Here is a 17,710-nt window from a genome sequence, read left to right as displayed (position 1 = left end):
TGGTGATGAAAATTAATTTTTTAGACTTGCCAACTTAATTTTTTTAATAGTGTAAGCTGATTGATTTATTTTTATCCAATAGTAGTTGATTTTAACCAATTTAAATTCTTTTTTTCTCCTTTTAGTAATTGTTCTGATGAAGTCAACTTGGATTGATGAAAGTGCTTAACAATTTGTGTTAAATAAAACTGTGTGGATTCCAGAAACCCTGGTGATGCGTTTTTTGGTTTATTTGTTCTTCTTTTTGCGCCATTGCACCACTTTTTGGGTTTTTTGTGGACATGATACAAAAATGTAAACAGAGGAGACAGAAATTTTGAGTATCATTCCTGGCCATTTTGAATTTGTTTTGGGATGGTGAAGGTGTTGACCTTTGATAGCCTGGATGAAACCATTGGAAAAATAAGAATCTTCCCATAACAGTAACTCAAATAAAACTGAAAAAAGTGATAAGACTGTTGAAGTACTAGGTACTTCAGTAGAAATAGAAGGTAAATGGAAGGCGTTACCAGAGTCAGCTGAAAACAGACAGTTGTATGTGTTAACTACCTCAGCAACATGGATGGATAGACTGGATAGTTTTACATGATGACATGTAGAGGTGTAACTAGGGTAGTGAGACGCTAAGTGTTGGGGGACATGATCAGCAGGTCCCAGTCTGTCTTCATTGCACCCCCATTTACAAGTTAATGAAGTTGATGTCTGTATTTGCATTTGCAGTCAGAACTGAAGTGCTTTTTTTCCCTTTCGGTCCTCAACTTAAAGTCGAAGAGGAGTACTAGATTGGGGGGACAGCACTAGGCAAAAGAATAGTTAGCTTACACCTCTGATGGCATGAGCTAAGATGTATTGGGCTTATGCCAAGTTAAAAGCAAGCTAAGGACTGCTTTGTGCAGCAAGTGCATCTGAGGCCTTAAAATGGCTCAACATGTAGTAGTAGTGAATATAGTAACAGAGATAAATGAACTGGAAGTGGGATCTTTAGAAAAGAGTGTGAGCAAATTACATAGAAAAAATGGAAATTGTAGGACCAATACGTGCAGACTGTTTTGGAGGAGGAATGAGGTTTAAGGGAAGGCAGGAATTAAACGAGCTATGTGATGTTTGATTGATAATGACTATAGAAAATTGTGTGATGTATAATGTTTGAAACTGAAAATATGTCAGTATGGTTTGGTTTCATTCATGTAAATGTATAATTGCTTATGTCATAAATGATAATTCATTAAAGATTTTTTTTGTTAAAAAATGCAGTGTTTACTTTTACGTATGTTACTAAGTTTAACTAGAAAGTAAGGTTTGTGTGGGACCCTGACCTGTAAATTATTGTTTTACTAATAGTGGCCATAGGTGCCTGCCATATGTTTAATATTAACAAGGTACATGTGCTGAAATTAAAGGTGTTTAAATATGAGTAGTGCTTGTAAACCTAAATACAGGGAATGTTAACCAAAAGAATAGTCAAAATGTCATGGAATAAAAATAGAGAAATGAATGCAGCTTGCATTTCTTTTCTAGGTTGTGAGCAGCAGCTGCTTGTACTTACACTATTCACGTTTAATGCTTGACTGTTTACTAACCTGCCTTGTAACTGTTAGCACTCTTTAGATGTTCTTTGCTTGTACTCAGATGTAAGCAAATTTGCTGTAATTTTAATTCACTAGTAGTAAAACATAAAAGTTTAAGTAATTGATCTGTTCAAATGGAACATTTTTCTTTTCACATTTTATATTGATCACTGCTTTGGATAGTCATGCACAAATATGCAAATGGTGATAAATTTCTGTCTTTTATCCCTAGGAAGACCCGGCCTGCGGATATCAACTATACCAGTGAACTTGGAGTTGAAGAAGATGATATTATCTCTGAAGAACGGACAAAGAGTATTGAATTACCAGTGTTCACAGTGTTCCCTAGTACTAGTCAGCCTGTGGGGAAAGTCTTTGTAGAAAAAAATCGTAAGTATTTATTGTAACTTTCCTTTGTTTGCTGAGGTATGATCATATGTCTGGAGCTTTCAAAAGATACAAGTATGAAGATCCTGTGGCTTGGTCCTATGTGTTTGCATAGCCACTGCCCCAATTGTATTGTGCATGGTTCCATGGTACCACAAGCACCTTTTTCACAAGGTGCTACAAAGAATTTTTGACAATCTGTTTTAAAATATCACAATGTTATTTAAAAGGCATTGCCATTTAGACACTGTCAGCTTAGACCCCTGTTTAGTTGTTCTTCTATAAGTATTTGAAAGTATATTCAGCACAACTGTTCTGCATTATAAATACTGGTGACTACAAAAGTTGGGGTGCTGTGCCTTACCAAAGAGTGTGGCACTTGACTTCAAATTTAATGTAAATGCAGGGTGCAGAAGTTAAAAGTTCAGTGCTGTATATTGTTTTAAGATGTTCTGCTTAGAGTGCTTGCATTCACCCCTTTTTGCATAGCACAATGCTGAGCTCCCAGTTGGAGAGGTACCAGTAAGCTGTATTCACCTTAGATTGTTATTGGTTATTATTTACATTTACAAAGTTTGGGAAAAATTCTTGCAAGATTAGGTGATTTCAGTACACATGGCATCTTGATATGTCATGTCACTTAAAGTGAATTTGAATTTCAGCTTCTAAACGGCTCTGTCTACAGTTTTGTTTTGTTACTATCAAAGTAAATCAAAGTTGTCCTGTTTAAACTGGCCTGTTACACTTCTGTTTCTTGCTAGGACGATTCGATGCTGCAGACTGGACTGAGTTTGTTAAAACTCTGGAACAGCCAGTGTTCATGGATACCAAATCAACTTGGACGACCAGGGATGCAGCTTTGACTGTGCACAGAGGCTTTAGGTATAAGAAGACTGTATCACAAGTTTGTTAAAAGGGGTTTCAGGGGTCCCATACTAATCCACTGATGGGGGAGTTTAAAATGTAGCCATACCTCCAGATAACATAATGTTCATTTAATATTTTGCTCATTTTAGGCTACTTTCTATTTGCACTTGACGGCAACCTTTCATAGGAAATATGCACTCAAGCCACATATAGTTCCCAGCCTTTCAAGCCCAACACTGTACATGAATTAGTTATGCATCCATATAAACAAGCAAGTAAATAAATATGAAAAGCCATTAGATAAAGACAAGCCTGTATGTCTAGTTCATTAATTTAATCAGCTTGGTATTACCAATTGTCTCTTTTTTTTGTAAGGCAGTCTTGATCTGTTCAGTTGTAGTCTGTGGAACAAATGAAACTAGCACATTTTATGATACTTTTAACAATGAAAGTATGTCTTATGTCTTAGCCTTCTCCTGAGTGCTGCAGAAAATGTGGTAACTTACCTAAAATGTTTCAACAGGCTGTAAAACAACAAAAACAACCAACATTTGGTACATCCCTCACTTTTAGTAATAAATTGAAAACAAGTTGTTTTCAGTAGTGATGGTGTTGACAGTCTTACAGTGTCATATTTTATTTTGAAGTAATTCAAGTTGGACACCTAAGAAGGTGGAAACACTAATTCCTCTGTTTGCCCAGCTGCATAGTATTGTGCTTGGACAAGGAATAGAAGTTCTATACTGTGCAGGGTGTGGTACCACTGAATGTTACACAAGACACCGGTGGCCTTTCTAGCCAACTTCATCATGTGGATCTCTTTCCCAAAAGAAGTAACCAGGTAATCATAATTGTGTTAATCAGCAACAGTGGTTGAAATATGTACTGCCCATACTATCTATGTCTCAGTGTCACAGGGCATTCTTACATCTGTGGTGGGGTACAGTCAGTAGGCTGCTTTATTTTCAGCCTTACATTTCTTATTTCTGCCTAGGCTGTAACTAGGCAAGCACGACTCGCGTAGCTTGTTTTATTTTTTTCATTCCCAGAAATGCTAAGTACCCAGAATGCATCATTTTGCAAAACCCACCTTAAAGTTTGCATCTCTCTTTGTTAAGGTGAAGTGCATTAGTCCACTAACACAGCCAGTTGGGTAACTATTTGAAGTTTTGATTTGTCTTGCTTTGCGATAAGACATTTAAGATCTGTGCTTCACAGCTCCTAAATCAGGGGAGTCCTGATCTCAGACCACTCTGTGGAGCCTTCCATGGTCTCCCATGTTAGCGTGAGTTTTCTTTGGGTACTCCATTTTCCCTCCACCTTCCTTAAACATGTTATTTGATTGGCTACACTAAATTGTCCATATATTTCTTGCATTTCCCTTTGACTGCAGCTCACACACATTATGGCTGAAAGGGTCAGAGAATTATCAGTTCACTTATAATAGTCAAACGTTGTAATGCAGCATTCTAATTGCACTGAATATTTAAACATAATGCTGGACAGCATTTCTTTCTTAAGACTTAAATTCATCCACTTTGTGGAATTACATGAAAAGGTATTACTTAGGAAATGTACATACGTTTAAATATTACAAATAAATTGTAAAAAGGCAGTAATGTTAATACTAATAATTAAGGTTGTGAGATTTGCCTTGTAGTCCTGGATTTCAGTCAGTCAGTCTTGATTTCCTTGTTTTGTGACTCCGAGCAAGCTAATTAATCAGGTATTATTTTTGGGTTGCCCTTAAAAACAAGCACTCATGCCTAGTAGATTTATCTAATTATCAAATGAAATTAAAAAAATACTGTATAAATGGTATTTTATGAGTATTGTAGTTTTTCAGTCTTTTTTATTTGGATAAATACGTACATAATCACATTCATAGTCATATATATATATATATATATATATATATATATATATATATATATATAGAGAGAGAGAGATATGTGTGTGTGTGTGTATTTTATATATATATATATATATATATATATATATATATATATATATATATATATATATATGCACACACATATCCTGAATTAAATACTTGTAGTGAAAGTTATCTTAAAGTTATAAGTTAGGCTTGTCATACTTTTAGCCCACCCATCCAGTTATCCATGCTTTCAAGTGGCATTTGACTCCTGTTTACAGGTTTACTACAGGAGCTAGACACATAACTCCTGTAATGAACTTCTAAACAGCAGCCACCATCTGCAAAGTTTACTAGGCAAGTGTGTAACAAAAGCAAAGTGCTAGGCCTTTCATATGTATGTATATGTATCTCTCTCTCTCACACACACACACACACACACACACACACACACACACACACACACACACACACACACACACACACACACACACTGCATTGACCCGTATGGGCAACTAAGAGTTACCAGTCTGCTTATCGCTTGTCTCTGGGAGGTGGGAGTAAACTGGAGTACTGGAGAAACCCCATATGAACAATAGAGAAGGCATGCATATTCCAGACAGAAGGTACTCCAGCCAAGAATCAAACCAGAGGGTTACATGTTCTAAGTTGGCAATGCCACTCACAGCACCACCCTGCTATCCTTTCAGTCCCATACCCTGAAGTAAATTCTTGTAATTAAGGGTAACTGTAAGCTAGGTTTATCATATTTTAGTCCAGTACCCAAGACATGCAATATAAAAGTATATTTGGGAATATGACCTTTCTGTTTGTGTGCTGCTGTTTGTATCTGCTAATGCAGTTTGCATTCATGTTGACTGCTGAATTATATCCACATCTACTTCTTGATTGCTTCAGCAGTCTTTCTGTTTCTTGCTTTCTTTCAGGTTGATTGGCCTTTGTGCCTGTGGAATTCTTTCAGGATTTGCACTGTGGAATATCATCATTGTGTATGTACTATGCGGGACCCAGCTGAGCACCCCTACTAACCTACTGGAACAATACCAGTCTCTGGCTTACCCTGCTCAGAGTCTCCTTTACCTACTGCTGGCAGTGAGCACAGTTTCTGCATTTGACAGGTAAACTTTTCAGCTACATAGAACCTACTGCATCAAAGTTATGTATTTTTAGTCTTCACATTAGTGTGTACATTTCCAGACCATATAAACAGCAAATATTCATATTCAGTCTGCAAAGCTGCATTTCTTAGGACATTGTAACTTTGGCAGTGGTACTAGTTTTTACATGCTGTCTCTGTGGGATGTTGACTTCATCAGACAGTATTAGATAACTAGTGCAATTCTCAGAGAACCAGGTTAGAATATCCTGCAATATTTTTTTCCTCTCTGGCTTTAGGTAGATTCATCCAGTTTGCAGTGACTTGCTGCTTCCTGCTTTATTGTGCTTGCCATCTACTCTGAAAATTATGAAGCCTGATATAGCAGATTCAATATCTTTTATTTTGGATTGAGCTATGTCTCTGATAATCCTATAATGTTGAGTTTTAGAATCAAGAAGCACTGGTAGAGTTTTTAATAGAATGTGTAACAGAAATGGCCATTAAAAAAGGAATCATTATTGAGGCATGTAAAATATTGCATGATAATTATAAGAATCAATCAGAGGAGCTTAGAAAGGACTGGGAAGAGAGATTAGATAAGGACTTCACAAAGAGACAATGGGTAGATGTTTGTGTATCTCCCAAATATGCAACAAAGTCTAGAAGATTTAGGATCTTTGCCTGGAAGTGTTTACATAGGTATTTTTATACCCCAAGTAGACTCCAAAGAATTTTTCCTCGGGTGGATAGCAAATGTTAGAGGTGTGATGGGCAAGAAAGAGGTGGCTGGGAACATATTTTTGGGGAGTGAAATGAACTGGCAGACTTAGGGATTCCCTGCAGACTGCTCTGTCGGGGATGCTGGGTGACCAGATTGGATTGACTGGGGAGATGATTTTTTTTAGTTATGATACAGAATCGGAATTGCCTAGACATAGTAAAGCCTTGCTGAGTCTAATTATGGTGGCTGTCAAAAAAGCATTTACTAGAAAATGGAAATCAAAGTCTGGACCAACTTTACTAGAAGTAGTTAGTATAGTAACAGAGGTAAAACAACTGGAATTTGGATCTTTAGAAAAGGGAAGGAGGAAGCTATATAGGAAAAAATGAGAATTGTGGGAACAATATATGCAGAGTAGAAATGAGGTTTAAGAGGCAGGATTTGAATGAGCCATATAATGCTTTACTGACTGACTGGGTAGATTATAAGTGATGTATAATGGCTGCAACTACAGTTGTTTCAATGGTGTCTGTGATGTATACCATTTGCAACTAAAGTGATGTTGTGTTGTTTGTTTTTCATTTGTATAAATGTCAGATTTCCTATGTCATATGTGAAAATTTAATAAAAATGTTTGTTGGGAAAAAAAGAAGCTCGCTTGTTTCGGGTACTTTCTCAAACTTTACTTCAGTTGTGATTTATGATTTACCATCGTTTAATGCTTTCTAAATGTATGTCACTTTAGTTTTGTATCAGATGGTTTGGGGTTTGCTTCAGTATCACATGCTAGGAGCAATAGCATTGTGAGTTTCTGAGAATTGTAAGTGGTTTAAGATTGTAAATATAATGTGCTAGTGCAGGTTTATCTATTTGAAGAAGAAGAGGTATTAGATGTGATATTACACGAAAGGCTATTTGGCTATGTGGAAGTGGATACAGGTTGTTTTTGTTGTCTTATCATTAATGTGGTAGTGTGCTTGACAGTAGTTATTATAAGACTAAGAAGACTAAATAAATGCTTTAATATGGGCTATGTTTTCTTAGTAGTATGAAACAGGGATGTTGATGGTATTGGACTGATAGGGCAAGTTAAATGCATACCTCTGATCTGCAATATCAGGATGCTAAGGCTTTCCTCTTGATTACTTCACAGTGTTTGCAGGAGGAAAATGCTCTTTAATTATACAATTTTTTAAGAAGAGCAAGATGTCCTTCCATATCACTGCAGCAGTAGTATTCTTTACATAAGGGATTCCCTGCCAAGGGCACCACAATGTCCGACCAGTATACCAAAGCCTTAGAAATATGTAGACAACGTAAGTCACATGTATGATCCCCACTCAAGATGTAAGGCAGAAAAGAGACATATGGACTTGCATACTTCAGAGCTTCTTTGCCATCCTTCCGAACGCCATCATTGATCATCGGTCTGAATGCTCTTTCTTCTGTGCTGTTTACCAAGCCGTGTTTCAGATAAGTGCCCTGTTGGAGTTTCTTCATCTCTGTTTTTACTTTTAGTATCTCTGTACCTCAAAGATACTTATCTTCACATCCCAATTCCTCGCCTTTTCAGGAAGTTTTTGTTTCTCTGTCTCTTCCTTGCATTTTCAGTTCTCTGCTTTTCCCCTTTGACTTTTCTTCTGCCACAAGGATATTTACCAAATGGCCTCGCTCCTTTCATTGCCTTTTGCAGGATGCGAGGAGTTCAGATCCTTTCTTAACTGGACAAACTTGCTTATTCAGGCTTCATCCCCCAAGGTCTTACTGCAGTACCTCCAGGGTCCAGCCTAGGGTTTACCATAAACTTTCATAAATTAGTCCTTTTTCCTTCTCAGGATCATGTTTTTCTCAGTTGTAGAATCCAGACCATTCCCATACTGGCATCCCTGCCTCCACCCAAGGCTTTCTCTGTAATCACTTTTTTTTCAGTCTCTTCTTCCTCTGGCTTTGGCCACAGCCAGGGATTTCCTCAGGGTTCTAAGATTCATGGCCTCCACCAATATTATGTTACCTCTAGCCAGACTTTATATGAGAAAACTAAAATGGTTTCTAAAGTCAGTGTGGCTTCAACATTGTCATCCACTGAATCTTCTGTTTCCTTTCCTTCCATGCCTCAAATTTGATCTTCAGTGGTGGATTCATCAGCTTTTTCTCAACCCAGAACTTCTGTTCAACCCCTAGTGCCTTCTCAGGAACTTGTTTCAGATGCGTCGAACAGGGGGTGGAGAGCTTCCTTGGGTTCCCTCAAGGTCCAGGGTCTCTGGCCTCTTTATCAGAGATCAAATCACATCAACATAAAGGAGATGAGCTCTCCTTTTAGCTCTTCAGACTTTTCATTCCCTTTTTCTTCCAGGGCCTCTCAAAATCTTCACAGACAACACCACAGTGATGTATTATATCAACAATCAATGAGGACACTGTACTACCTTCTTTGCAGTTTTGCCCTTCAGGTCTGGGAAATAGCTGCAAAGTATCGAGTGACTTTTCAGGCTGTCTACATTTCTTCAAAGCAAAATATATTGGCAGCCTGTCTGAGCAGGTCCAGTACACAGGCTCACAATTGGATGCTTCACAGGGATTTGTTTCTGGATGTTGTCCATCAGTGGGGTACTCCACTGATAGATCTTTTTGCCTTCTCTTTGAACAGATGACTTTCTCCTTTTTGTGGCAGAGTCCCAAGTCATCTGGCATGGAAGGTGGACACCCTGTCTTTTCCTTGGAAGGGGATGTTTCTCTATGCCTTCTCTCCCCCTCATCTGATTCTGAGGGTCCTGCTGTAAATCAAACAAGACTCCCCTAAAATCTTGCTGGTGACAGCATTGGTTCCCCCTTCTTCTTCACCTAGCCAGGGGCAATCACCACAAGTTAACTCACAGGTTGGACCTTCTCACACAAGAGTAAGGGTCTCTGATCCATCTTCACTTGTCCACTGTTCAACTAATCCTGTGGGTGAAAGGGTTTTGATCCCTTTTAGACATCTTTTTTTTCCTGAGAACATGCTTAGTGTTCTGCAGGAGGCCAGGAAAACCATTACCAAGAAATCATATTTGTCCAAATGGAAGAGATTTTCTGTCTGGTGCCTTTCTCGTAACCAGGATCCATTTTCTGTGGGGATCCCAGGGATTCTCTCTTATTTGTATGAATTGTTCCATGTTGGGTTAGCATATTCTTCGATTAAAGTCACCCTTCAGTTGTTTCTGCTTGTCTGCTCCTCTTGCTTCTACAATTGAAGTTAAACAATTTCTTAAATACATCCTTTGTATTAAGCATTCCAAGAAGACTATTCCACCCTCCTGGGACCTCAGGTCTGTAGTTGAGAAATTGACTCAGGCTCCTTTTGCACCTGCAGCTTCAGCTTCCTTGCAACTTTGTACTTGGAAGACTGTTCTTCTTTTGGCCCTTACTTTAGCCAAGAGGGTCTCTGATCTTCAGGCTCTTATGTCTGTTCCTTCTTTCTTGGTATTTCATTAGGACAGGGTGTCTCTTCGTACTAATCCTTCTTTTATGCCCAAAGTGGTTAATGAGTTGTCTCTTAATCGGTCTTTTAATTTACCCTCCTTTTTTCCTTCTCCACAGTCTGCTAATGAGAAGTTTCTTCACACTTTGGATTTGCATAGAGAGCTGAGGTATTATTTGGATAAGACTTTGGCTATTCGCAAGTCTGAGCAACTTTTTGTTTTCTAGTTCTCTCGGTTTGGCTGTTTCTAAGCACACCATAGCCTCCTGGATCTCCAAGGCCATTTTCCTTTGCTATTCATTTCATGGTAAATGTCTTTCTACCTCTGTAAAGGCTCATTCCACTAGAGCTGTGACTTCCTCTGGTGCTTTTTCAAAGGTTTGGATACCAATTCCATTCTTGAGGCTGCTACTTGGTCCTTTGTCCATACCTTCACTAAGCATTACAAATTAGATTTTTCTAGCGCAAGAGCTGACTTTGCCAGAGCTATCTTGCATGGGTTTCTAGAGGGCTGTGCCTTCCTCCTCCCAAGTTTCCTCTTGAGCTTTTGTACTCTCCCTTTAATAGTGATATGGAAGGACATGGTACATAGACTACCGCAACAGTGAAGAGAAGGTCATCTACTGTTATGGTAAGATTTTATACAGCTGTACTTTCTTTAATTATTCTATGAAAGCTTAGTCACTCTTGCTTGACAATATTGTATTTATCTAGTACAGGCAAGAGTTTGTCTTTTGTGGCTGGATGACGGAATAGTTTACTGCTAGTTAAAGAGATTTGATCACCAAGTGTTCTGCATTCCTGTTTTGTAATAAGTGTAGAAAACTTTATAATGTTGCTGTTCATGGGTTTTAGGTCACATTAACAGGTATAGAAAAGTATGCCTTTGTTGGATAGAGTGAGGATTAGTTTAATGCAGTGAAAGAGATTGGATCAAGTAAGTGATCTAAGGTACTTTTGGCTGGTTGGAACAGGATAGGAGTCAGTTTCTGGGATGGTTTGGTTGGTTGTATGGGAGAGGGGTGTTAGAAGGTGTAATCTATTCTGTTCCTGCACATGTAATGAAATTTCTTTGGAGGGGGGAGGGAGTGAGTGGAGTGGAAAAGGGAATCACGAAGGAGAATGAAGTCAGGTATGGTGATGCTAGCACTGCTAAAACAACAAAAAAAAAGCCATAAGTGTAACTGCTTTCTCTCTGTTCACACTCGTCAGGGAAAATACTAAAATGGAATGACCATAAATATATTACGATATGCAACCTGCTTACCAAATGTGGCATAGCTGGTAAACTTTTGAAATGTCTGGACCCACTAGAATGCTTCCCGAAAGTCAGACTGAATGGCCAAAAAAAAAAACAAACTTAAAATATACTAAGTCCAAAATAGCCATTTCTGTGAATATATACCCTTTTCTCAGCATTATGGCAATCTTGGAGTTAGTATGTATAAGTTCCGGGGGGGGGAGGTGTGCTTGCTCACCTGCAAAACAGAATTGTTTTAAAGGAGAAGAGTGATTTCTCCTTCATTTTCAGTCCTTTTTTTGTCTTGTCAGTACTCAGCATTTCGAGTGCTGACTTTTCAGTAGGGAGCCGGCGCATAGCTACAAAATAAGGCTGCCTTTTAATAATTCTTTCATTGCTTACTACACAGCTTATTTTATCAATCTTGGCAGTAAACACAAACAGTAAGTTGTCTAGTACCTGCACAGTGGAACATTGCCTATAAAGCAGTTACAGTAATGTTAAGCAAAACTAGTAAATTGCTGTTATACACAGGACTATATTAATTATTTATGCATAGAAGTATAGAATTTGCATTTACTGCCCTTTTGTTCAATATGTAAATAGCATTCAGATCATCTTTGTATCTATCCTCAAGTGTGATGAAGTACAATAAACAGCATATCTTTGTGACTTGTATTTAAAAAAGGAAAAAGAAAAGAAAACAGATGCTTAGTAAGCATTCTGACCTCTGAGAAGGTAACTTTAATTGCTGCAAGGGTAGAAACTTTTGTTTGTCATTCAAGTGTGGAATACAGTATAGTAATGAAGCATTTTTTGTCTCTACTAAAATTAGGGAGTGTCTGAGAAAAAGACTGCACAATATAAACAAACTTTGTAAGCAACCACCTCAAAAAGAAACAATCAGTGAAGGAGTCACTGACTTGTGAAAATGACAGCAAGGGAAGCAAAATTGTTAGTCATTAGTCTGAACTGGTATAATATTGAAATTTTGGTAGCAGTTAAAGTAAACATACAAGTCAAGACAGGATTGTCATAAGCTTTGCAGACTTTAAAGGTTTTCGAAAGCTGCACTTGGAACTGAATTTAACATTTGAAAAAGCCAAATAACTTGCTGGTTATTTTGAACAAATAATGCATAAGTGCAGATGGTGAGTGGTGAGAGTTGTGTGAAATAAAGCAGAAGTCATGTAAGGCCAGTGTAAATGTGTAAGTGATGAATGCAAATGGTAGGTGTACTGGATGCTACTGCATGAATAAGGAGTCAGAGCTGTGTTTGGAATGAAGCAAAGTGTACTAACAGTGTAAAGTGTTGGTTTGCAGAACTGAAATTTGTATTTGATAGAGGTGATGTATTGGATCAGATCTGAGAAGAATTATTGAGGCCAAGTAATCTCACTGAACTCCAACAAATGAAAGATGGTTTCATCCTATAACTGAACTGCTAAAGAAATGTGTTGCATGGATATGGGGAGGCACCCAAGAACAGACTTTCCAAAGGGTCTTGATGTTAGTGCCTACACAATTACTTGTCTGTAGCAGTAAATAGCAATAATAAAGCATTTTAGCTTTGGTTATGTTGGAGGGTTTGAAGGCCAGCATTCAGGTCCACAAGCCACCCCTGCCAAATTCTATATAAACAAATCTTGTCATTACCACACCCACTGAGAATCTAGTTGCTTTTCTGCACTGTCTGCTAATTAGATTCAAGCTTTGTACTATCTTAGATAGTCTGAAACTATTCTTATTAATCTTATCTTCATTACTTTTCCCATGGTACGCTGCACTGTGGTCTCTCTAAACTCTGGTCTGCCCTATAGTCTTTTCCTGGGAGTGTGTACACTACATATGCAATTCTGCTACCCCCTCCCCCATCTCTAAACTACAAGGTGCCCCCCAGATGATTTTAAACACTTGGGACTCAAACAACAAAATTCACCTGCAAGCTCTCTGCAAACATGCCATAACACCTTATAAATAAGAAATTCTGCTACCCCCCATATCTAAGCTACAAGGTGCCCCACTAGGTGATTTTAAACACTTGGGACTCAAACAACAAAATTCACCTGAAACTCTCTACAAACCTGCCATAACACTTTATACATAAGAAAGTGTGTATAAATGTTTTTTCTCTTCAGTTGGCTTTAAAATATGCATTGTTGATGTTCTTCGTGTTTTTCACTGTTGCAGTCATTACGTCTGGGTAATCTGCTGGCAGGTTGCACTCAGTCGGCCTGAATAACAAAGTCTTGGGTCCTGCATCGGTTGCTGTCTCTTCTTCCATGACGTCAGGTCGTCAGGAGTTTAAAACATGCAGCCGACGCCATTTTAATCAGTGTTTCTTGCCGCACGGTGCCTGAATCAGAAGGAGTTCGCAAGTGCCGGTCGGCCGACTCTTGAAAATTTCGTATTCGAGTTTCAGAACCAAAGTCTTCAAACTAAAGCTAAGTACCCCGTTGGGGAAACTTTTTCTTACTCCTTACCGATGTCAGTAAAAGTTAATAATTGCATTACTTGTGGGAAGCAAATACCTCATAAGGATTTTCATTTGTACTGTATTCCTTGCGTAGGCCCTGATCACAACGTGCCTTGCTGTCGGTTTTGTGCTAAATTTAACCAACGTACTATTAAGCGTTGGTATATTTTTGCTTCTAAATATTTTGGTTCAAGATTTAACTACCCTGAAATGTCGTCCGTTAGCAATCCGACTACTGGAGTTCACAAAAAAACGCAAGACCGTCGTGGTCCAAAACCAACGACAAAGCTTCTCCTAAGCCAGTCACCGGTTTGCCAGTACTCAGGCGCTTTCGCAGCCCCTGATACCCGCTACTTTTGAGTCGCAGGCCTCTATCGAGACCCATTCGGAGTCTGGTATGCCGCGAGATTTGCAAAGTATTGAACCCGCGGATGTCTCTCCCTTGGATGGGTCCGGAGCCGCTGAGCAGGCACCGGCTTCTGAGGGTGTTTTCAGGCCTCAACATTTTTACATTAAACCGACACCAGCAACAAAAACAAGGTCAAAAACAACTCCTATGTCTAAAAAAAACGACGCATGAGCCACGTGCTCAGGCCCCTATGCCTAAAAAACAGGTGATCAAAATGGCTGAGGATTTAATTACCTTGATCAGGGGTTCCCAACCCCTGCTAAGAGGCCTAGGCAAGGCACTGATTATGAATCTTCAGATCAGGTTTCCATTTCTTCTGATCAGGAATTTTCTATTCCACCCTATGAGGATTCTGATGCAGAGGAATCCATCCCATCTGCATCTCCTCCTGAGGATTATTCTTTTGGGGAGACTTTGCATACCTTAAGGGAACATTTTCACTGGGAGAGTCAGGACTTCTCTGAATCAAAAAAGAGGCTTAGGGATTTCCTTCTTCTTCCTCAGCATAGGCCTTTGGCAATACCTCCTGTTTTAGACATTGTTGATGATGTGTTCTCGGAATCAAGCATGGCTCCTGATTCCCTGCCTCTGGCTCCTAGTAAGCCAGACAGATATTACAGGGTTCCTGACTCCCACAAATTTCTTTTCAAAAATCCTGCTGCTGATCCTGAGACTATTTCTCAGGGTCCCAAGGGTGTAAAGGCTTCTACAGCCAAAAATCCTACCCCTTCAGATAGAGATTCCAGGGCGCTGGATAGATGGGGTAAGAAGGTTTATACATCTGCAACCTTGGCAATCAGGGCTTTAAACTGCCAGTTTCATATGCTTAAATATCAACAGCATGTTATGGGCTTACTGAAACAAAAAATGATGTTGATTTCTGATTGTGTGGAAAATAGAGTTACAGGATTTATTGCATTCAGCAGAACAGGTTGAAAAGCATACTTTGCAATGTGGTTTTGATTCCTTGGAGGCCTCTTGTAGGGCCGCCGTAACTGGATCAGTGATTAGAAGGCATGCCTGGCTCAAGGAGAAAAATCTGCCTGATCAGGTTAAAGCTAAACTGTTGGATGCTCCTTTACAGCATGATACTCTGTTTGGTAATAAGGCAGAAGAGGTTTTAAAGAAAATGGAAGACAAAGCTAAATCTATGCAAACTGTAAAAGATTTCTTGCAAGTGCAGCCACCCAGTGCCTACTAAAAATTGGTCCTTTCCTGTGTCCAGCAGAGCCACTCAGGGCAAACCCAGGCGCTCAAAAGGCTCCAGATATCAATCACAGGGTTCTTACAGGTCCAAGCAATGGGGTGCCTCCACCTCCAAATCTGGAGGAAACAAAGCACAACCCTACAGTAGGCAATCTCAATGACTTTCCTCTACCATCTCCAAGCACCTATCTTTTGGCAGCCCCCTTGGGGGGAAAACTAGCACTTCATGCTCAAAATTGGCAGTTAATTACCCAGGACAAGTGGGCATTAAACATAGTATCCCAGGGGTACAGATTTCATTTCCATACTTTGCCAATTCCAAACAGATGGCCGGATCTACCATGAAACCAGTGGGCAGAGGCCCAGAAACAAGTCATGTCCCTCATGGATATAGGGGCTATTCAACCGGTACCAGAAAAGGAAAAAGAACAAGGATTTTATTCAAGACTTTTTCTGGTACCCAGAAAAGACAATTCATGGTGTCCAATACTGGACTTATCGATTCTGAACACGTTCCTGGACATTCCAAAATTCAAAATGCTGACTTTACAGCAGCTACTGCCTATGCTAGGCAAGAATGCTTGGTTAGTAACTCTAGACTTAAAAGAGGCATACCTGCATATCCCAATAAGGGAATCATGCAGAAGATGCCTCCGCTTCAAAGCAGGCAGGTGTTTTGCATTACCAATTCTCTGTTTATCTACTGCGCCCAGGGTCTTTACAAAGTGCCTGGCACCAGTAATTGCATTCTGCAGACAAAGAAACATTCAAATTTATCCTTGTCTGGACGATTGTCTCATTCAAGCAGAGGACAAGGACACTCTTCTTCAACATCTGGCATTTGTAAAAAGGCTTCTAACATGCCTAGGGTACACCATAAACGAAAAGAAATCACAACTGGTACCCTCTCAAATAATTACATTGCTGGGTGCAAGCTTGACTACAACTGCCCAGATGGCTTACCTCACGCCAGGAAAACAAAGGCAATCGACAACATGCTTCAAACAAATGGCAACAAAAACCCAGTTATCTGCAAGACAAATTCTGCAGGTTTAGGGTTCATGGCATCCTGCATTCTACTAATTCCATATGCAAGACTGCAGATGAGGAAACTTCAATGGTACCTAAAAAGTTTATGGAGTCAGCATTGCCACAGTCTGGAAACAATAATTCCTCTCATTCCGTGCCTACAACAGGAGTTTCTTTGGTGGGCTGAGACTTGTCACCAAAACAAGGGACTGTCATTCACTCTACCCCCTGCCACCCAAACCCTAACTATAGATGCATCAGACTATGCTTGGGGGGCCCACCTGGCAGGGAGATGCATTCAGGGCAAATGGAGCCCAAACCAAATGCATCTGCATATCAACCAGAAAGAAATGCTAGCTGTTCAGAATGCTCGGACAGCCTTCAAGGACTTACTTCATCCAGGACAACTACTGATAAAGACGGACAACACCACAGTTATGTGGTACATAAACAAGCAGGGGGGTACACATTCCTACCCCCTTTGCAGACTAGCCATGGCCTTGTGGAACACAGCCTTGACTTGCCAAATACATCTTCAAGCTCAGTTCCTGCCAGGAAAACAAAATACTCTGGCAGACAACCTAAGCAGAAATCTTATGGACCCGCACGAATGGAAACTGGATCCAGAAATCTTCAGCATGTTAACACAGAATTGGGGGAGCCCAGACATAGATCTATTTGCCTCTCCCCAGAACTATCAGTTGGACAAATTCTGCACAAGAACTTATCACAAAAAAGCATGGAAAGTGGATGCTCGATCCTTCAGCTGGAGAAACCTATCAGTCTATTCCTTTCCCCCTCTGCCTCTACTCTCCAAGGTCTTACTAAAAGTCAGACAGGAAAAACCAAAAATGATCCTAATTTCTCCGGAGTGGCCTCGCCAGCACTGGTACTCGCTTCTAAGGAATATGTCACATCTTCTTCCGTGGTACTTGCCTCAAACACCTCATCTACTGTCTCAGCAGAACTATCAAATTCTGCACACTCAGCTCCAAACTCTGAATCTTGCAGCATGGCTAATCAACTAATTATTCAAACCACATCTCTCAGTAAACCTGTGATGGATGTCATTTTGGAAGCCAGAAGGCCTAGTACTAGAAAATCTTATGCTGATAAATGGAAGAGATTCTGTGCTTGGAACCAAGCATAAGGAATAGACACAGCAAAGCCCAATATTCCTCAGGTTTTACAATACTTAACTGAGGTGCTTGACAAGGGCCTATCTTTTTCTTCAATAAAAATCCATGCCACTACTATCTCGGCTCATTACAACACAGAGCCTCCCCTCTTTTCTCATCCACTGCTTAAACAGTATCTCAGAGGGGCCCTAAATTTAAGGGCTCCCAGGAGAACA

The 17,710-nt window shown here is 39.6% G+C and overlaps 1 protein-coding gene across 2 annotated transcripts in view; it reads left to right on the top strand.

Moving 5' to 3' along the window:
- Positions 1 to 17,710, top strand: part of TMEM237 (transmembrane protein 237) — a 723,713-nt gene that overhangs the window by 296,068 nt on the left and 409,935 nt on the right. For both annotated transcript variants that reach the window (XM_044060506.1, XM_044060505.1), the window contains exons 7-9: positions 1,801 to 1,958; positions 2,717 to 2,837; positions 5,646 to 5,837. In XM_044060506.1, the coding sequence (XP_043916441.1) occupies positions 1,801 to 1,958; positions 2,717 to 2,837; positions 5,646 to 5,837 (471 nt within the window). The remainder of the gene's footprint in view (positions 1 to 1,800; positions 1,959 to 2,716; positions 2,838 to 5,645; positions 5,838 to 17,710) is intronic.

Source organism: Protopterus annectens, chromosome 2.part0, assembly GCF_019279795.1.
Source record: "Protopterus annectens isolate FY-2018-M chromosome 2.part0, PAN1.0, whole genome shotgun sequence".
NCBI classification, from domain to species: Eukaryota; Metazoa; Chordata; order Ceratodontiformes; family Protopteridae; genus Protopterus; species Protopterus annectens.
This window is presented reverse-complemented; position numbering and strand designations above follow the sequence as displayed.